This window comes from Giraffa tippelskirchi, chromosome 7, assembly GCF_054371585.1.
Source record: "Giraffa tippelskirchi isolate mGirTip1 chromosome 7, T2T-mGirTip1v1.2.pri, whole genome shotgun sequence".
NCBI classification, from domain to species: Eukaryota; Metazoa; Chordata; class Mammalia; order Artiodactyla; family Giraffidae; genus Giraffa; species Giraffa tippelskirchi.
The window spans coordinates 139,642,420-139,663,231 of NC_137281.1; the positions used below are offsets into that span (position 1 = coordinate 139,642,420).

Below are 20,812 nucleotides of genomic sequence, written 5' to 3' on the forward strand. Positions count from 1 at the left end.
TGTCCTGCCCAGCTTATCCTTAATGGGGCCCCCAGAGTTAGATGGCCCTACACCTGGCTATTCCTTCCTCGTCAATTCCTTCTTTTTTCCCAGATGAGGCTTCATAAATGGTCGCTGAATTAATTGGCTCCCATTGCCCTGGGTAAGGACTCTGCCTGGGAGTCACAGGCTGGGGCATCAGGAAGCATCCCATCCCATGTCAGTGGTATCACATCCCCACCCTATGACACGATTGGTACTTTCCAGGTGGGTGTGATGGAAGAGAAGGTGAAATTGTCCAATCTGATGAATGTAGACTCAGCAGGCAGCATGCACCGGAAGTACCAAGAGTTGCTGAAAGCCATGCAGGGCAAAGATGAGCTCATCAGTGAGCTGGAGGCACAGCTGGAGAAGCAGGTAAGTGCCAGCGCCCTTTGCAGCAGCTGGAGCAGCTGCCCACGGCCCCTGAGCAGAGCACCTCTGGTGGCAGGGGTTCACCTGCATGAAGATGTAATTATTGGAAGGGGATTGAGGAGCCAGGCAGGAGATGTGGTGGGAAAGGGAATTGGAGGCTGACCCATCTGGGTTGAATCCCATCTTAAGCACCTGTGACCAGATGACTTAAATTGCTGCTTCTCTTTTTACACATCCGTAATATAGAGGTTGTAATATGTCATGGGGCTGTCGGCAGAATGAACTCGGGGAGTCAGGGTACAGTGTCAGACACCAGGTTGGTGTTTGGTCAGGAGAGCTTTTCCTTCTCCACCACATGCCCTGCCAACCTATGGGACATGTAGTATTTGGAGCAGCATAGAGCCGGACCATCAGCCTCGGTTGGCCAAAGTTTCTCAATGCACCTGAGTAGGCAGAGACCAAGGCTGCTGCCTCCTCTGAAAAGTGCATGGAACTCAGGAGAGGCCAGTGCCCAGTGTTGCAGCCACAGTCAACACCTTTGTTCTGGAGAGGACATCTGGGACACCCCCCGCCACCAGTCCTGTATACCCAGCTTCCCCGTCATGATCTCATTAACTTCATCCTAATTCTGTCCCTCCCCTCTGCCACTGGTCTTACCTACCCAGCTTTTCCCTGGTGCCAGAGCTTCATTGTTTCCAACAACAAAAAAAACTTCATAGTTTGGCCAGACAACTTGCAATTTTCCATATGTGTACTCTCTGTGGAACTCCCAGGTGATCCTGCTAATGCCTTCCCACGTCACAGGCACATTCGTAACCATTTCCCAGTAGTCACTGCACATTTCTGTTGTGGGGGTGTACCTCCCACAGTGTGGGGCACCATGTCTTCCTGAAAAATCATGGAAAAATATAATATTGACACATGGAATCTTTCATCAATTTCCCATTGATTTTAGGTGCCTGTCTTCTCTTTTAGGCTTGCCAGGTAGCACTGGTGGTAAAGAACTCATCTGCCAATGTAGGAGACATAAGAGACATGGATTCAATCCCTGGGTTAGGAAGACTTCTGGAGGAGGTCATGGCAATCCACTCTAATATTCTTGCCAGGAGAATCCCATGGACAGAGGAGCCGAGTGGGCTACAGTCCATGGGGATGGCAAAGAGTCAGACACAATTGAAGCGACTTAGCATGCATGCACGTTTCTCTTTTGAGTGGTCCACAGTTAAAAGTGGCAAGATCTGGCATGGGTGGACAAAATGCGTCCTGCTAAAGCTGAGGTCAAGAAAAAAATCCTTTCACGGTAATACTAGGACCAGATCAGAATAGGAAAAATGCGGTTCTGCAAGTCAGTAGACCTGGTTTTAGTCCCAGCCAGGCCATAAACTAACAGAGGCAAGTCATTTCACCCTCTGGGCCTCAGTTTCCATAGCCACATAAAGATCAGGTTATCATACTAGGTCGGGTTGGCAAATTTTTTCTGCAGAGGGCCAAGTAGTAAATATTTTTGGCCTTGCAGGCCACATGGTTGTTGTTGCAACTACCTAACTCTGCTGCTGTAGCCTGGAAGCAGCCTTGGACAACACAGAAATGAATGGGCAGAGCTGTTTCGGGAGGGCCCAGATGGAAGGCTGGATTTGGCCTGTGGCCAGTCTGCAAACCTCCAGGGGTCCCCAACCTCCAGGATCTAGTGCCTGATGATCTGAAGTGGAGCTACTGTAGTAATAATAGAAATAAAGCCCACAATAAAGCGCTTGAATCATCCCCAAACCATCCCTCCCACCCGCTCACCCCAGTCCATGGAAAAATTGTCTTCCGCGAAACTGGTCCCTGGTGCCAAAAAGGTTGGGGACCACTGCACTAGATAACCTTACTGGTTCTCCAGCTCTGAAATACTGTGTCAGACATATTCATAGCCCCATCTCATTTCCACCAGCACTCTTGTTTGGGGCTTACATCCATCATCTTACAGTCTTGAGGCCGTTTTCCCCTAGAAGTGTGACCAAAGTCGTTCTAGGTGGTCTCTGAACGGTTGAGAATACACCAGTTGTCTCCATGCTCTTTAGAGCAGGGAACTAGCACTCGTTCCGGAACGGGTTGATTACCTGCTCCTCAGGCACTGTGCTGTGCACATTCTGTCCCTTCATCCTCAAGATGCTCCGGAAGGGAGATGTGTCATTGCTCATTCTAGAGATGACATCACCAGGGGATGATGGAGCCTGCGCAGTGCCTGGCAGCAAATCAGCCTCGGAGGCAGAGGCAGATCCCCACAGCCTGTATTTTGTTCTTCCCTGGGCTGCTGTTCTTTAGATGCAAACCTCACGTTTCAGTCCCTTTATAGTGGTCCCTCTGTATCCACAAGGGACTGGTTGCAGGATGCCCCACAGATAACAAGATCCACGGATGCTGGAGTGCATTATATAAAAGGGCGGAGTACCCTTTTATATAAAAAAGGGCATATAAAGATCCTCTGCATCTGTGGAATCAGGTCTGTGGTTGGTTGAATCTGTGGATGCCAACCCCACCAGTAGGAAGAGCCAACTGTATTCCACCGTTTTTTCTAATGACTTGAGCACCCACGGATCTTGGTATCTGCAGGATGTCCTGAAACCAGTACCCCGGTATGTACTGAGGGATCACTGTATACTATTGATTATTTTGAGGGAATTGCACTCATGTGCTAATTTACCTTTATTTTTTGCTTTTTAACTGTAAAGGTAGTACATGCTTATAGTAAAAAATACAAATGGACCAGAAGGATATAAAATGACAGCATTTTTCCCTCTGGCATCATCCTTCATTTCCATTCCTCGCCACTAATCACTGTTCATTGTGACCATTTCCTGTGTATCAGAGCACAGTGTTCCATTTTCATTTTGTTTATTCAGCCAAACCCTTATTTGTGGAGTCTTAGAGGTTATTTCCAGTTTTGAGGGTTTTTTTGTTTTTGTTGCTTTATCAAATAATAATGCAACTAATGATTGCTAAGCAGTAGATTTGTTAGATCAATGGTATTGACATTTAAAATGTTGACAAATACTATCAAGTGTTTCCCCCAAAAGGCTTTGCCAGTTTGTAGGAGGTGAGCTGTTTTCCAACACCCTTGATAATTTGGGGTTATGTCAAACTTTTAGGTTGTGTTAGTCTAGTCACTTTAATCTGCATTGTTAAAATTATAATTAAGATTGCGCAGCTTTTCATGGGTTTCTTTACCTTTATTTTGCTGTTGATCTATTCATATCCTTTGCATAATTTATTCGTTTGTTCATTTCAAATTATCCCCTTTGTATGTAAATCATTTGCTTTGCAAATCATCCCCCGATTGGGTTTTTTGTTCGTTGAGTGCTGTGCTGGGTCCTCGTTGCTGTGCAGGCTTTTCTCTAGTTGTGGCGGCGGCGAGCAGGGGCTCCTCTCTAGTTACAAGCACGGGCTTCTCGTTGCAGTGGCTTCTCTTGTTGCAGAGTATGGGCTGTAGGCCACATGAGCTTCAGCAGTTGCAGCTCCCAGGCTGTAGAGTACAGGCTTAATAGTTGTGGTGCACTGGCTTAGCTTAGTTGTTCCATGTCATGTGGGATCTTCTCAGACCAGGGATTGAACCTGTGTCTCCTGCATTGGCAGGTGGATTCTTTACCACTGAGCCACCAGGGAAGCCCTCCAGTTAGTCTTTTAATTTTAAGGGCATCTTTTTTTGGTTGTATAGTAATTTATAGTGACGATGTAGATTTATTAGTCTTTTCCTTCATGGCTATTTGGGATTTGTATTATGCTTAGGAAGGCCTTTCCCACTTTAAGAATATTTTCTAAAAATTCATAAATGAATATATTTTCCGTATCAGTCTGGTAATATTTCTCCATCCAGTCCGGTGATATTTCTTCTCAGGGCCTGCCACCTCCATTTATTCACTAAACCAGGGACTGCCGTGACTAACTAAAGTGTCTTTCCATCTTGCAGAAGCAGATGAGAGCTGAAGAGGCAAAAGCTGTTCAAGAAAAAGCTGCAAAGATCAAGGAATGGGTGACACTGAAATTAGCAGAAGTGAGTTAAAAGCTGGTCTGAGAACACCTGGGAGGGACCTGCGTGGGGTTGCTCTGGGCCCCCTGTGTTTTTCTGCTTCCATCTGTATTCGGGATCTTGCCTGCCTTTCATGTTGTTAACCATTTGTCCCTCACTCAGCTTAGAGGTGGAGACACTTCCCTTTCCCCTTCCTGTTGTCTGGGTTGGGTTTCCCTCGAGCTGCTGGTTGGCTTTGTGTCCGGGGAGAAGGAAGGATTTTCCCTTCGGAGAAGTCCTCTCAGTTGCCCTCAGAGAAGCACACATGGTCCTTACCATCCACCCTCTGTCCTCGCCGTTCTTTTAACTTTTTTTCTGATGGTCAGATGTACATAAAGTGTACCATTTGAGCTGTCTTTAAAGTGTACAATGCAGCGGAATTAAGTACATTCACAGTGATGTGTACCCATCACCATTATTTCTAAAACTTTTCATCACCCCAGACAGAAACGCTGTATCATTAATCACTAACTCCCCATTGTCTCTGTTCTACTTCCACCTCTGTCCGTCTCTTTTCATAGTTTCATCACTTGCTACAGCTTTATTTAGGAAACTCAGGACTAGAAGCTATAGCACTGTGGGGAAAAAAAAACAAAAAAACCCTCTAAACAAAAGGAAAGGGAATTAAAGTTTAGAGAGGAGCGAACACTCATCTGGTTCCCTCTTTCCTGACATAAGTGACCCACACCTGCGGGAGGTAGCTGCTCATTTTGCCTCTTGTCCCATCTGTGGATGCACATCTCAGGTCACCTGCTAGACTAGTCCTTGGGGACAGAGCTGACGCCTGTTACTCCATCTTCCACAGCCCTGACCTCTTGCTAAAAGAAGCTCAGTAAAAGTGTATTGGCTTTCACTTCCAAGAAAATGCATCCATTCTGAGGCTGGATCTCATGGATGGTGTGTGGAGCAAAAGAAGCCAGATAGAAGTCCATCTTGAAGAGTTCTAGTTACATAAATTTCTGATGGGCACAACTACATGATATGTGCATAGGGATGCACACTTAGATGGCAAAACACAGAAAGCAAGGAAAAGCGTCTTAGAGACTCAGAAGACTTGTCGCCTCGGTGGGGAGGGAGGACTGGGTGACTGGGGAGGGATGAGTCTCGGTTGTCTGGGGTGCTGGCAGATTCCTCTTTCTTAACCTGCATCGTGATCACATGACTATTCATTTCAGAATCATTTGTTAAGATATTCATGGGTGTGGAATACATTTTTGGGGTTATATTTCACCATTTTTTGGAAAGGTTAAAACAACCTAGGAAAGAAAGCCCAAGGGCTTTCTTCTCCCAACCAAAACTAGGGAGCCCAGAGGGAAGGCAGAGGTCAGGGCTCCCAGAAGAGTCATCAGTGGACTGGGTTAAGGGCACCACAGGTTCTTGTTTGAGGATTTGATCTTTGAGAAGGATTTTAATCTTATTTTGAATTATTTGTCTAAACCTGTAGGCTTGAGTATTCTAAATCTTCATTTTTCTCTATGCTTAGCTTGAGATGGAGAATCAGCACCTGAAAAGCTGTAATCAACACCTGGCGGAGCAGGTGGGAGCCCTTCAGCGTGCGCTGGAAGGTAAGTGGGCCAGCTGGGCGGGGACTGGGGGGGTGGGGTGTGTGTGGAGGGGGCGGGGGTGCTTGTGTATGTGGTGGGTAGTGGCTGAATTGGGGGAGCTCTTAATATGCCTATATTTTCCCCAACCACAGCTCTTCAGATGGCACCTTCAGGGAAGCTGCTGGTGGCCCCCCAGGGAACCACAGAGCAGGAGTCTGTCCCTTTGGGACCAGGGGCCCAGCCAGCGGGGCAGAACAGTGGTCCTACGGCTCAGGGTGCCCTGAAGGCAGTTATCTCTGCACCTTCTCCAGGTGCCCTGCAGAGCAAAGACTCTGTTCCTAAAGTAGGAAGCCCCATGGAGGACTCTAGTTCCCAGACGGTCCACCCTGGAGCAACATCAGAGGCCAAGACCCTTCCACTTCATCTGGGAAGACAGGGCTCTCCTGGCCAGCTGTGCCTGAGGCCTCGCACCCCCAGGCATGGTCTGGCCTCCTGGGGTAAGGGCCTGGTCACTGCTCAGGGAGGGACGCTCCCTAGGACGAAGACCTCTGCCAAGGAAGGTGGCCCCGGCTGCAGCCTGACCCTGCCAAAGGCCCGGGCTCCCAGCACCCTCCGGGACAGCATCCAGCTGGCCAAGCGGCACCACAGCCAGCCTCAGGCAGGCCCTGGGCACTTCAGCCACGTGGTGTGCATTGAGGTGGGGGCCCTCTCAGCCTTCCACACCCCCAGCCTTCCCAAGGGGGCGGTCAGAGCCGAGCCCCGGGAGGAACCGGAGAAGATGGAGATGGAGGAGCAACCCGCCGCGGGGAAGGAGGCCCCGGGAACAGAGCTGGAGGAAGTGGATGTGGAGAACAAACCACCCACACCCCCCTTGCACCGCTTTCCATCCTGGGTAAGAGGCTCCCCCAGGGACAGGACAGAGGGGCCCGGCTGATGATATGACCACTTTGTTGGTGCCCAGACCACCCCGCCCACAAGGGGCGGAGCAAAGATTTCTGATCATCAGTTGGTGGCCGGCTGTTTCCTGAGCTTGGGCCACAGCCAAGCTGCGTGCCTGTTTTCTCGTGTAATCTTTGTGACTCTCCAAGAAGGTGCAGTGTGGTGGCTAAGAGCACCTAGGATCAAACCAGAAGGGTTGAATCACTATCTGTGAGCTAGCGTGAGCTACTGAACCTCTGTGCCTCAATTTCCCTCTCTGTAAAATGGGGATAGTAGTACCTGCTATATAGGGTTGCCCTGAGGATTAAGTATGTTAGTATGTATTTGGTGATTAGTTGCAGCAGTGGTTCACAGCAAGGGGAGAGGTTGTTGGAAACAGGGCAGGGGCCAGGTGAGGTTAAAACACCACCAGCACCATCCCTCCCTTTTTCACTGCTATTTTGTAAATCCAGATGCTTTGGAGTCCTAAAGCAGAGGTGGGCACGAAGGGAGAATTCGGCAAGAGGGCTCAGGTTCTTCTGTCCCTGAGACAGGATCACTCTTGTCACCTTAGGGAACCATAATGGCCAGAAAACCCAACCTCTTTTCTTGGGTGGGACCAGCTGGGCCGTAACCATAGGAAAAATTGAGACTGAAAATTGGGGGAAGGCTGTTTCTCAATCTGAGGGAGTCAGATGGACTTACTTGCTGACATAGAGTTCCTTCTTCTGATAGTCCTCAAAATAACCTTGTGAGTTAGGCATTGTGTGCTGTGTGCTCCGTTGCTTCAGTCATGTCCCACTCCTTGCAACCCCATGGACTGTAGCCCACCAGGCTCCTCTGTCCGTGGGAGTCTCCAGGCAGGAATACTGGAGTGGGTTGCCATGCCCTCCTCCAGGGGATCTTCCTGACCCAGGAATCAAACCCACGTCTCCCGTGTCTCCTGCATTGGGAAGCCTGAGTTAGGCATCAGGTAACCTTTAAAACACTCTTGCATTTGTTTAAACTAAATCCCACAAGTTGCACTGTCTATCTGTGAAGTCAGAGGCCTATCCGTGGTTGAATTCCACAGCCGCTACTGGCAGGAATAATCTTTTTTATGCCTAATTTTACCACTTGGACCCAATTTATCTGCCCTACATAAGCAGAGAATTCCCTGCCCCAGCCCAGTGCCACCCCCGCCCCGTAATCCCTCCTTGCTGCCCGTCACTTCCCTTCCCTTGCCTCCAGGTACTGCAGGCTCTCATCCCAGCCCTTGCCAGCCCATCCCTCCCTCCCCCAAGTGCCGCAGCACTGCCGCTCCTCTCTGGAGTGGCCTTGATGTAGCATCCACCCCACTTCCCGCCCCAACCCCGAGAGCCAGGCCAACAACCTTTCCTAGTTCCTGTGCCTCACCTGTCACCTGAAGGGGCCTTTGTTTTCCCTTTACCTTGAGTGGAAAAGAGATATGGAAAAGGATAGGTGGGACTTCTGGGTTGTTTGGGAGGGATCCAAACCCTAAGGAAAGCTCCCCAGGCCTGTGGGCCTGCTTCAGAACCAGGGAACCCTGAGGGGCAAGGGATGAGTTGGGGTGGGGTTCAGCAGTCTGGATGAGCTAGGATTTTGAGCTTGAAGCCTAACCATGATATGACATTGTTACCGTAGGAAAAAAAGATGTCTCAGTTTTCTAACAACTGGCTTACAAAAGGGCACGTCCTTGCCATGGGGCTCTCACCTCCTCATTGTCAATGCCCCAACTTCTAGGGCTCTAAGATGCAGAGAAACAGGTCCTGGTCCTCTTTCCTCCTGAACTTCCTTGCCTCAAGGGAAGGGCCACATCAAGGAAGGGAATAAATATCACCTGATGAGCACTGGCTATATTCCAGGTGTTAGATGTTTTTGTTGATAATTTCATTTGATTGTCACAACAGCCTGAAAGGTATTATTTATTATGCCCATTTTGGTTGGTTGGTTTTAGTCACTAAATCGTGTCCAACTCTTGTGACCCCATGGACCAAAGCCCGCCAGGCTCCTCTGTCCATAGGATTTCCTAGGCAACAATACTGGAGTGGGTTGCCTTTTCCTTCTCCAGGGAGTCTTCCTGATCCAGGGATCAAACCTGGGTCTCCTGCGTTGCAGGCAGATTCTTTACCGACTGAGCCACCAGGGAACCCCACATTTAGAGCTGAGGAAAATGAGGTCCAGAAATGATGTTAACTTGCCCCCACATCCCCCCAACCCTACCCTCGGAGTCACTGGCTAAGCGTGAATGCGGACCCAGGTCTGCCCGCCTCCAAAGCCAAGGGCTGGGTTGGGCACAAGGGTGGGTGGGATGCGTGGGCCCTGACTCCCTGCCACCGCCCTGTTCCAGGAGAGCCGGATCTACGCTGTGGCCACGTCAGGCATGCGGCTGTCTGAAGTGTCTGTCAGAAGTAATGCCACCTGCTGCGGTGAGTCCCAAGTGGCTCCTGTGGTGGGCAGGGTGGGCGTGCGCGGAGGAGAGGACTCTGAGCTACGCCCAGGCCAGGTCACCTGCAGCCCATTCCTTCCCACAACAGGTGAGGTTCAGGTGAAAGCACGTGGCCAGGGCCCCCTCCTTGGAGGGAGAAGGAAGCTGCAGGGTTCTGATCATCAAGTGCAGAGGGGAAGTGGGCGTGAACGGAGTTGTAGCCAATTACAGGGCTGGAAGGGGTTTTGGAGGCGGGACCTCCAGCAGCCCTCCACCTGCGAGGCTTTCCCTGCCGCAGTGCTCCAGGACTGTGAGCTGCCGGAGCCCAGTACCTTGGTTTAGCTAACCCCCTGAAGGAGCCGCCACCCCTTGCTGTGTGTGGCTCCGGAGTCACCCGCCACAGCGTCCCCACGGTGATGCGAGCAGCCCGGAGTCACATGGCTTGTAATTCACCTTGGCAAGGGTGGGACTGAGGAAGACCTTCGCCCTCGTCCTGTTATCTGTCACCCGGTCTGTCCAGAGTGCTGTTTCTTTCAGGGAATGCTGTCGACGCAGATCTCTCTCCTCCTGGCGCCGCTCAGGTCTCTGCCTCCCTCCCAACCCTTCCTGGGTTATGTCACCGGAGTGAATCTCATTCCTGTCTCCCATCCCCTCCAGCTTCAAGCCCTCCTGCCCTGGCATCACCTGGGCCATTCTCTGGCCTTGTCTACAAGAACGTCACCGTGCCTGTCTACACAGCCCTGAAGGGGGTAAGAAGCTGCTGTTGGAGGAGGGATGGTCTTCCTCCAGAAAGGCCCTTCCTTCACCTCCTGACCACCACCCGTATCTGCAGGCAGTGGCTAGAGTCGAACTCTAGGGTCAGGCCTCTGAACACACACGTAACTCTGGGCAGGCAGCTCAGTGCCTGCCCCACCCCCACCCCCATATTACTAGATTTTTAAAAATCTATTTTTAATTTTTCTTCCAATTTCATTGAAGTATAATCGACATACCACACTATATAAGTTGAAGGTGTATAACATAATAGTTTGACTTACATACATCAGGAAATGATTACAACAGTAAGTTTAATAAACGTTCATTATCTTATATAGATATAAAATTTAAGAAATAGAAAAAAATCTTTTCCTTGTGATAATGACTCTTGGGATTTACTCTCTTGTATATTAACATATAACAGTGTTAGTGATATTTATCATATTTCACATTACATACTTAGTTCTTACTTATAACTAGAAGTTTGTACCTTTGATCACCTTCATCCAATTCCTGCACTTACCCCACGAGTAACCACAAGTCTGATCTCTTTTTTAGGATTTTTTGTTTTTGAAATATAATTGACCTACAACACTATATGAGTTCCTGGTGCACAGCAATATCTTTATTAGGTTTTTATTAGAAAAATTCTACCTTTACAAAGATGTGCATCATTATGATTGTGGGCAAAGTAAAAAGTTAGAGGTTAAACCAATGCCTGCTCCACCCCTGCTCCTCATCTTTTCACATGTCTGTCCCAGAGACCAGGGGAGTTCCATTCTGAATTTTTTGTGTTCAAACATGTATTCCCATATGTACTCCCATAGCTTTTCTGCATTTTAAAAAACATTTATTTATTTGGCTACCTCCAGTCTTAGTTACAGCACATGGAATCTTCACTGCATCGTGTGGAATCTTTCATTGTGGCACGTGGACTCTTAGTTGCTCCACGGCATGTGGAATCTTAGTTCCCTGACCAGGGATCAAACTCATGTCACCTGTATTGTAAGATGGATTCTTAACCACTGGACCATCAGGGAAGTCCCTCTCTCTATATATATATATTTTTAACAAAAATCAGATATTGCTGCAACATGATGTTTTCATATACTTTTTGGTCTGCCTTTGTTACTGTTTTTTGAGATCATAACAGTAATACTTTGTAAAACTTGTTTGTAGAAGGATAAAAAGCCAAAAGTGAAATTTCCTCTTACATTGCTTTTCCCTTATTCCTAACCCTAGAGGCAACTATCACTAATGGTTTGGTGTCTATTCTGTAATGCCTTCTGGTGCATTTACAAATTTTCTGTTCCCCTCTTACACACACACACACAAGGAAGATGACGTCATACATGTCAGTCTACCCGTTGCTGTGTACCCAGCCATGTGTCAGGTCTTCTTGCCCCGCCTCCACAGGCAGCACAGCTCTGCCTCCCTTTTTAGGGCTGTCCAGTATCCCTAATGACCTTAACTTGTCCTCCCCTGATTCACAATGTGGGTCATCTCTTTCTTTCTCTAAAATCAATGTTTGCGATGAACATCACCTTGCAAATACTTCTCTGTGCACTTATATATACGTATTTCTGTAGGACCTAGTTCTAGAGGTGGAATTTATGGGTAGATAATATGTATGTTTTAAATTTTGACAGGTAGTGCCAAATAACCTTCTAAAAAGATTTTATCACACTATAGAGAGTATCCTTTTCCGCACAGTTTCCCCAACATTGAAGTAATTGATCTTTTAAAATTTTTACCATGATCTCTCAATTTGTCATTCCCACCCACTTTTAAAGCTCCGGTCTCACACTTGACCGGTGCTGTGGTTTTCTGGCCCCCTAGTGGCAGGGAGCAAGGGTCCTAGTGGCCAGGTGTTCAGCCCCAGTGGGGCAGCTCCACTGGGGACCACATGGTGTGTGGGGGAGAGAGAAGTCTGGAGGTGAGGACGCAGGGGTAAGGTGGTCAGGTCGGGAGGGGACAGTTGTCTTTTGGGTGTCTCAGCTGGGTGGAGGCTGTGCACTAGACAGGCTGTGTTGGCCACACCCGGGGCACATGGAGCTGGAGTGAAAGTGCAGGTGGGCGGGGGCTTGCTTTGCAGCAGGAGCTGCAGTGGGGAGGGGGCCTGTCTTTCAGAAAGCCACGCAGATCAGCACCGTGCCCTTTGTGGACGAGTCCTCTGGGTCCGATGATGACTGCAGCTCCCAGGCAAGCTTCCGAACTTCACTCCCCTGCTCTGAGTCCAGGAAGACCAGTGGACTGGGCAGCCCACGGGCCATCAAAAGAGGTAGGGAGGAAGGGGGGTGGGAGGGGTATGAACAATGAGGGGCCCCTCCTCTCCTCCCATGGGCGGTCCTACTTGGGGGTTCCTGGTGGGTGAGGAAGGCCCTGCAGTTCCCAGGCTGGGCTAGCCGGGAGGGTGTGGACCCAGGCCTGGACTCCTCCTCCCTTGGACAGGTGTCTCCATGTCCTCGCTGAGCTCCGAGGGTGACTACGCCATTCCCCCGGATGCTTGCTCCCTGGACAGTGACTACTCTGAGCCTGAGCACAAACTGCAGCGCACTTCATCCTATTCCACCGATGGGCTGGCCCCGGGCGGGGTGAGCTGGGAGCTCTGCTCCCACCCCACGGGGCCGAGGCAGAGCTGGGTGGGAGTGGACCTCCAGCACGAGACCCAGGCAGCAGCTGTGGGGTCCCTGGGACTGGCGAAGGGACAGCGGGGCCTGGGGGCTGCCACTGATGATGTGAGGCCTCAGGGAGTGGGCTGGGGATGTGCAGTTAGGAGGTCAAGTGCACACAGACCCCATCACTATGGCCCAGGGGGCCCAGTGGGGCAGGAGGAGTTTACACGTGTTGCCTCTTTAGCTGACATGGGGGTGCTGAGCGCTAACAGTGTATTTATTAAGTTCTTAGTGTGCTGGGCACCATGCTCAGGGCTTTGCATGCAGTGTCTCATTTGTCCTCATGGTCGTCTCAGGCTTATTACCCCATCTCGTGGATGAGAAGCCTGAGGCTCAGGTGTGCTGTTTGCTCCAGAGCCGGCGGTGAATCCAGGTGGCTCATTCCCCAGCCCTCGCTCCACACCACTGTGATGCCTGTCTTGTCTTCCCCTCCACCTCCACAGACTCTCCTCCCCCACTCAGCTCATGTTCCCCAAACTTCTCTCGCCCGTCCCTGCTGCCTGGAATGGCCTTTTTCCTCCCCTAGGCTCATCTCGAAGGAAAGGCTGATTCCCTTCCAAGGCTGGTTCAGGTCTGGCTCCTGCTGGAGCCCCCCCCCCGGCCAGCCTCTCGCTTGTACAGCCCCTGATCCACCACCTACTCACGGTCATGTGTTGTCTCCCCCTGCCAGCAGGACCACCCATGCTTTATGACTCCTCTCTGCACCCTTAACTGGGCAGTTGCCTAAAAACAGACGTTGTTGTAGTCACTAAGTCATGTCTGACACACACTGCTGCTGCTGCTGCTGCTAAGTCGCTTCAGTCGTGTCCGACTCTGTGCTACCCCATAGATGGCAGCCCACCAGGTTCCCCCGTCCCTGGGATTCTCCAGGCAAGAACACTGGAGTGGGTTGCCATTTCCTTCTCCAATGCGTGAAAGTGAAAAGTGAAAGGGAAGTCGCTCAGTCGTGTCCAACTCCTAGCGACCCCATGGACTGCAGCCTACCAGGCTCCTCCGCCCATGGGATTCTCCAGGCAAGAGTGCTGGAGTGGGTTGCCATCGCCTTCTCTGACACACACAGTAGATACTCAATAATTTGTTTTAATTGATGACAAAGCAGTGATTCTGCTGGGCCCTTTTGGCCTGTGTGATGTCCAGGAACCCCAGTGGTTTTTTCCCCTTCTCGCCCTGCACCTCTCCGCTCCTGCAGGAGTCACTGGAGAAATCAGGCTACCTGCTGAAAATGGGAAGCCGGGTGAAGACGTGGAAGAGGCGCTGGTTTGTGCTGAGACAGGGACAGATCATGTACTACAAGTCTCCGGTGAGACCTTCCTTCCCTGAACAGTAGGCAAAAGGACCCACCCAAGCCCTAGAACTGCATGAGGGACTGGAAGCCAGGCAGAGGGCGAAGGTCTGGCAGGTGGAGAAGGTAGCCTGGGCAGGTTCCTGAGGCTCTGAGCCGCACACGGGACCAGGAGTGAAATCAAGCCCTGAGCAGTCAAGGACACTTCTAGACCACTTGGCTTGGTGATTCCTTTTTCCTTCGGAAGCCAAGTTCTTATGCCTGGTCCTGTAAATGAACTATTCCCAGGCTGCCCTCACGTGATCTGGGCTGTTCTAACAGGGAAGCTTGTTACCTCCTCCATCTCCTTCCAACGCTATTTGGAATTAGGGGGCCTTAGGATCCTAGGACCTAGTTTGGTGGGATCTCCCTGGAGGACCAATGTTAATGTTTTTTAAAAAAATTTTTTATTTTTTAATTTTTTTCAATGTTAATGTTTTAAAGAAGGTGAAAAGGCCTGTGTTTTGTGCAACTCCAGTTGATTGTTAGTACCTGCCTTGAGCACCATGTTAAGGATTCTGAGCCTGCACCACTCAATGAGTAGGCATGCTCTGATTGATTAATAATGTCTGGAAAGGGTAATGATGATATACAGGCCACCTGTTTGTGACACTTGCTATAAAATATATAGTAGAAAGAATATAAGGGCTTTATAGCTCACGAATAACTTAGTGGCTTCTTACCAAATTTTTAAAAAGGTTCAAGCTATACTTTTGAGGCCTGGATCAGCAGGACCCATGTCTCTAATCATTGCTCCATTTACTTAGAACCAGGATCCAGAACAAGTTACCCATCATACTGCAGCCCAGGAATGCTTGGGAGTCTCTTTCCCCTTTGTGACCTGGAGTAAGATCTGAGGGAAAACAGCGTGTCTGGGAAGGCTCCAACATCTTTTCCCTCCTTCCTTTCTTTATAGAGTGATGTCATCCGGAAACCTCAAGGCCAAGTGGAACTAAACTCCCGTTGCCAGATTGTTCGAGGGGAAGGTGCACAGACGTTCCAGGTGAGCATGCTCCTGGCAGTTAGTGTTTTAGATAGAAGAGGTGCTGGGTTTGGATATGGCTCCAATGAAAACAAAGATGGGGCAACATGAGCATGTATGAGAGACATTACATTGACATTTGCATCAATCTTCATTTGTGGGTTTGAGGAAGGAGGAGGAGGCAGGATGTGAGATGGAGTGAAGGTAGGAGAGGTATGGAGGAAATGAGGAGAAGGAAGGCCTGGTGGGCCAGAGTTCTGTGCCACCTCATGGCTGGGTCCCTGTTATTCCATCCTCCTCTCCTCGCCCCCCCACCCCCTCACCCCCCAGCTCATCTCTGAGAAGAAGACCTACTACCTGACGGCTGACTCGCCCAGCCTGCTGGAGGAGTGGATCCGTGTCCTGCAGAGCCTGCTGAAGGTCCAGGCCATTGGGCCTCCAGCCCCACCTCAGGGGGGCACCAAGCCCACCGTGAAGGGCTGGCTGACCAAGGTACGGATGGGGGGATGGGGGAGGCATGTGGGCCTCCTGAGAGTCAGGGGAGCCAGGAGTGAGTCCCAGGGGTGGGGGGTCCCCTCCTGACACAGCTTTCTGCAGAAGGTTCCTCACACTGGTTACCTGTGGTCTGAGCCACATAAGGTGATGGTGAATGACTCTCTGGAAAAATAGGGATCAAGGTTGTTAGAACAACAGCTGTTCTCAAGACAGAGGAGGGAAAGGAATGTCTTGGACCCATTTTGAGGTCATTAGAAGTTGCCCCCACCCCTGCCTTGTACCCACCACAGCTCAGTATGGCTAGAGGGAAGCTGTGACCTCAGTGAGGCAGGCGTGGCCAAAGACTCATAATATCTCAGGCTGCCCTAGAGACATTTTTTGTTTATTTGTTTGTTTTTGAGCCGTGCCACTTGGCACGCGAGATCCTAGTTCCCTGACCAGGAATCGACCCCAGTGCCCTCTGCAGCTGAAGTGCAGAGTCTTAACCACTGGGCCACCAGGGAAATCCCTAAAGACATTTTAATTAGGGCCTTTCTGGTTGCAGGGAGCTGAGAAGCACTTGTTGACCCCAAGGAAGGGGACGTTAACAGGGAAGCACAGTAACTAGGCCAAGATGCTGTCAGGAGTGATGTGTGAGCAGCTCTGTGCTTGGGGCTCTCCCTCTGCCTTCCTGTCCCGTCTGTGTTCACGGCCCTCTCCTCTGCCCATGTGCAGCATTTTTACACTTCAAGATTACATTTACCCAAGAGCTTCAGCCCACGGTGGCCCTGCCTTCCCAACTCTAGCCCTTGCTGACTAACAAGTTCTTCTTGTGGTCATATTCCTGGGACAGGACATCTGGTTGGTCAGGTCGACCTTTTAATGGCAGTTCAAATGAGAATAAATGGGGGTGTTGTGGCCGTGGACCCTCGCTGTGAAAGGGCTGGTTCCATTAGTTGAGAATCAGGGTGGCATCTGAGTTTGACCTGGAATTGACCTAAGGGTCTGAGTTGAACCAGGGGTTTTGAGATCTGTCTGCTTGTGGCTTCTCTTTGCCAGTCCGAGATTTACTTCTGGGGTCATCTGATTCTGATAATGCTGCTTCCCCTCTGACCTGCAGGTCAAGCATGGCCACTCCAAGCTGGTCTGGTGTGCTCTTGTTGGGAGAACTTTCTACTACTATCGAAGCCATGAGGACAAGGTACTTCCTGGCCTCCCGACAGCTTCCCCAAGACCACATTCCTGTGGTTCCATGTCCTGATGGAAGGCGCCCCCCAAACCCTATAACCAGCATGAAGCTAGTGGCTGGATCCCTCTCTTGAGTGTGTGACCAGTGTGCAAGGCCCACAGGTTGTTTTTGTGTGGTATGTCTGTGCTCCTCCAGGCCTACCTCAGCCAGGGAGCTTTGTCTCCCCTTCCCCATCCTGTCATCCATCTCCTTGATCCCCAGCCCTGTAAGCCCTGAGGTTCAGAGAGAGGAGACTCCTCTGTCCCTGCCAGCCCTTCCATTCATGCAAGGCTCCTGCCTGCAGCGACCCCTGGGCCGTCTGCCTGTGCGGGACGCGCGCATAGAGGAAGTAGATCGATCCTGTGACTCAGACGAGGACTATGAGGCTGGAGGAACCCGGCGGTTGCTGTCCTCCCACTACACCCTGGTGATCCACCCCCCGGAGCACAGCCCCACCTACCTCCTCATTGGAACCAAGCATGAAAAGGTGAGGGAGGGGACTGGGCCTCCATGGCAAAGCTCAACCTTTTGATTCTCATCTTCCTTCCTTCTTCCCTGAGATTCCCCAAATTCATATTTATTTTCCTCCTAGACATGTTGGCAACTCACATTTCCTGATTGGGAATACTCCTTGTACTGGGTTCATTCCCAGCAACCAACATCTATTCACTGGGGCCATGAGATTGAGGGGACCACAAGCTTAGGAACTTAGGTTCATATTCATTCAATCCCAAGTCTTTCTGAGACCAACGGCCTCAGCTTGTGCCAGCCAAGCAGGCTGAGCATCACCCTGGACTTGGCCCCTTCAGGGAAGCTCCCTTGGAGGTCCTGCCTCCATTCTCTCCCAGCCCGGCCCCATCAGCTGGCTTTCCATCCTCTTCCAGGATACGTGGCTTTACCACCTCACGGTGGCTACAGGTGGCAGCAGTGCCAAGGTGGGCACTGCCTATGAGCAGCTCATTGGAAAGCTGAAGGATGGTGAGGGAGACCCAGGTAAGGCAAGGGTAGCCATCACTGCTGGGTTGGAGGGCAGTAGCTTAGTAATTGGTGGTTGGGAACCCCAAGAAAGCACGACCGTACCCTGAAGCTGTTTGGAAACCATCTGAGCCACAGAAGGGCATTCGTGTGCCATGCTCCAGGGCCTTGTTTCTGGTGAGGATACTGGGGAGACCACTCAGTATCTGGGGGAGTTGTCTGGGGAGCAGACACTTAGTCAATGTTTTACTTTGTTCCCTGCAACTTTGCTGGCTGGACAGAGGGTTGAGGAAAGAAGGTGGCTGGTTAATCTGTAGTTAGAGGTGGTTAATAAATGAAGTTAGGATCAGGCTGACCTGAGCCTGGAGCATTTAGAAGTCTGTATTTTGCTACTGATTCTCAGGACCCTAAGGACCTAAGGGCTCCCAGCACACACACACTGCTCCACTGCTGCTCCAAGGCTTGTTTGTTCCAGGCTGATACACATTCCTGTATCCAGACCTGACACTGCAAGGAGGGGGCCTCCCCTGCATACACACACACACTTACATTCAGATGCCCACACCTTGCACACTCACTCCTACTGCAGCCCCACGAACCCAGCAGTAGCCACCTTCCTGTAAGCCGTGCTTCTGAGTGTGCTGAATAAATACAGTGCACATCTGCCCAGCCCACGCTCTGTGGGTATAAACGCAGCACAACCCATGTGTCCAGACTGAAAGCCCTGTCTTCCCTGCCGATCAGAGCGGGGGTGGGGTGGGGGCATATTCCCTCCGCAGTGCTGACTGCTGCTGCTCTCTGGTGCTGTGCTCCGGGCAGACTCCCCACTCTGGAGGCACCCCATGCTGTGCTACAGCAAAGACGGGCTGTACACCTCCCTCACCACCCTGCCCTCCGAGGCCCTGCAGACGGAGGCTGTCAAGCTCTTCAAGGTAAAGTGGGAGCTGAGCCCAGGCCCATAGACTGGCGGTTGGCGCCCTTGCCCTGCATCTCAGCTCTATCCAGAGCAGTTCTGCCCACCGTGGTGATGGAGACCCAGGCAGTTTAGGGGGGTAGCTTGCAGAGGGATCTGAAGAGGATGGGAGACAGTCCCTCAGGGTTCCCACAGTGTCCTTTATGGGGAAGATGCTGGAAGCTCTGGGACATCACCCTGGGCCCTTGGGGAGCACCCTTGAAATGAAGAGCTGCCCTCCTCCTGGAGTGCACAGTGGGAAGGGGCAGGTTTCTGTTGCTTCTGGACCTGAGAGGTTCTGGCCTATTTTAGGATGTTCTTTGTTCCCCTCTGAATATTCTACTTTTTAAAAAAATGAATATGTCTTGTTTATGTAATGGGAATATTTAAAGAAGGAAAGGTCCTCTCCCAAAGTAGCCATCTCAGTAAGCATAGATATTCTCAAGCAGTAAGGATGCTCCCTCCGAGAAAGCGCTGTCTGTAGTGAACTGCGGCCTCCCTTGAGCTCTGAGGGGGTTGGGGGGACAGCCCAGTCTGTCCCAGCCACAGAGGACAGTCGTCAAAGGAACCGCCCGAGCCCGCCGTCATCTCCCTGCAGTCCTGCCAGCTCTTCATCAACGTGCCCGTGGAAGCTGCCTCGGTGGACTACCACGTGTCCCTGGCGCAGACGGCACTGCAGGTCTGCCTGGTTCACCCCGAGCTACAGAACGAGATCTACTGCCAACTCATGAAGCAGACCAGCTGCCGCCCGCCACAGAAGTACTCCCTCATGCAGGTGGGTGTCCCTGGGGCAGAACAGCCGTGGGCCAGGGCTGCCCAGGAGGTGGGAAAGGTGGAAGGAGGTGATTGGGTACATATCCTCCGAGCCTGGCGGCCAGCAGGCGGCCTCAGGGCACAAAGCTGTCCCGCTGTCCTCTCTGTGCCCCTCCTGGACGTCCGCACACAGATTGTGTGACTGCAGTTCTGGACGGAGCCTGGCCAAGCTGGCCCACAGGTGCCCACAGGAGGTTGGGGGCTGTGGTTTGGAGGGGCTGCTGAAGGCTCTGCAGCTCAGGACCATGATGGCAGTGGCACGCAGACCCAGCACTCACCCCGCACTTCCTTCCCCCTCAGTGCTGGCAGCTCCTGGCTCTGTGCGCCCCCCTCTTCCTGCCTCAGCACCACTTCCTCTGGTACGTCAAGCAGCAGCTCCAGCGCCATGCGGATCCCAGGTGAGATAGCACCCCTCTGGCGTTACTGACAGGCATGATTGAAAGGGATGCCGAGGGAGACCAGGGTGGATCAGATCACCCCTGCTCCCTGGGATTTGTGTGGTGGCCATGGAGACTTTGCCCGTCAGCACATACACCGATGGGCACATGGCGATCTGGGCATGCTGGGCTCCTCGACATGCCAGTCCATGTAGGCATGGGTATTTTGTGGGAGCTCTAGTGTGAAGCTACTGTGCCCCCACATCGTCTCCATAGTTTCATTCTCCGTTGCCATGTTTTTGGGCTCCCGCAGAAAATAGCCGTGCTAGCAGCCTGCAGCAAATAGACCCTGAAAAACAAATTAACACCCTAGCCCCAGTCTTCGAGGCTCCTATCACAGCCTCCCAGCTGCAGGTTCAGTCCTACAGGTTATATGTCGGTAGCGAGCCGGGGGTGAGTGGATTCCCCAGTGTTCCTTTTTCCCTTCGCCTGTCTTTTTAGAAATGAAACCGGCCAGTACGCCACGTACTGCCAGCGGGCGGTGGAGCGAACGCTGCAGACCGGGGAGCGGGAGGCCAGGCCATCGCGCATGGAGGTGGTGTCCATCCTGCTGCGGAACCCCTTCCACCACTCCCTGCCCTTCAGCATCCCCGTGCACTTCGCCAACGGGACCTACCAGGTGACCGGGCTGCCACGCTTCCTGAGCTGAGTCTTCTCATGTCACTGACCCAGAGGAGAACACCTTTGGGCCAGAAGGTGCTGAGCCTCCGTAGGCCCAGCAGACCTTAACACACAGACCAGCCGAAGGACAGGCCTGGGGTTTAGAGGGCAAGTGGGGCCATTTGCGCCAGTGTGGAGGGAGGAAGGAGCTTGAATCGCAGAAGTGCTTCACTGTTCGGGCTCTGGGAGGTGGATCTTTTGAACCCAC

The 20,812-nt window shown here is 51.5% G+C and overlaps 1 protein-coding gene across 4 annotated transcripts in view; it reads left to right on the forward strand.

Moving 5' to 3' along the window:
* Nucleotides 1-20,812, forward strand: part of PLEKHH1 (pleckstrin homology, MyTH4 and FERM domain containing H1) — a 54,632-nt gene that overhangs the window by 24,237 nt on the left and 9,583 nt on the right. For 2 of the 4 annotated variants that reach the window (XM_081513454.1, XM_081513455.1), the window contains 18 exons: nucleotides 247-396; nucleotides 4,343-4,426; nucleotides 5,925-6,006; nucleotides 6,138-6,877; nucleotides 9,254-9,332; nucleotides 9,989-10,080; nucleotides 12,218-12,368; nucleotides 12,539-12,681; nucleotides 13,952-14,062; nucleotides 15,000-15,086; nucleotides 15,396-15,557; nucleotides 16,660-16,740; nucleotides 17,072-17,254; nucleotides 17,652-17,760; nucleotides 18,562-18,674; nucleotides 19,293-19,469; nucleotides 19,808-19,905; nucleotides 20,386-20,563. In XM_081513454.1, coding sequence (XP_081369580.1) covers nucleotides 247-396; nucleotides 4,343-4,426; nucleotides 5,925-6,006; nucleotides 6,138-6,877; nucleotides 9,254-9,332; nucleotides 9,989-10,080; nucleotides 12,218-12,368; nucleotides 12,539-12,681; nucleotides 13,952-14,062; nucleotides 15,000-15,086; nucleotides 15,396-15,557; nucleotides 16,660-16,740; nucleotides 17,072-17,254; nucleotides 17,652-17,760; nucleotides 18,562-18,674; nucleotides 19,293-19,469; nucleotides 19,808-19,905; nucleotides 20,386-20,563 — 2,820 coding nt within the window. Of the gene's footprint in view, nucleotides 1-246; nucleotides 397-4,342; nucleotides 4,427-5,924; nucleotides 6,007-6,137; nucleotides 6,878-9,253; nucleotides 9,441-9,988; nucleotides 10,081-12,217; nucleotides 12,369-12,538; nucleotides 12,682-13,951; nucleotides 14,063-14,999; nucleotides 15,087-15,395; nucleotides 15,558-16,659; nucleotides 16,741-17,071; nucleotides 17,255-17,651; nucleotides 17,761-18,561; nucleotides 18,675-19,292; nucleotides 19,470-19,807; nucleotides 19,906-20,385; nucleotides 20,564-20,812 lie in introns of all 4 variants that reach the window. The other 2 variants (XM_081513453.1, XM_081513456.1) reach the window with 2 other exon arrangements.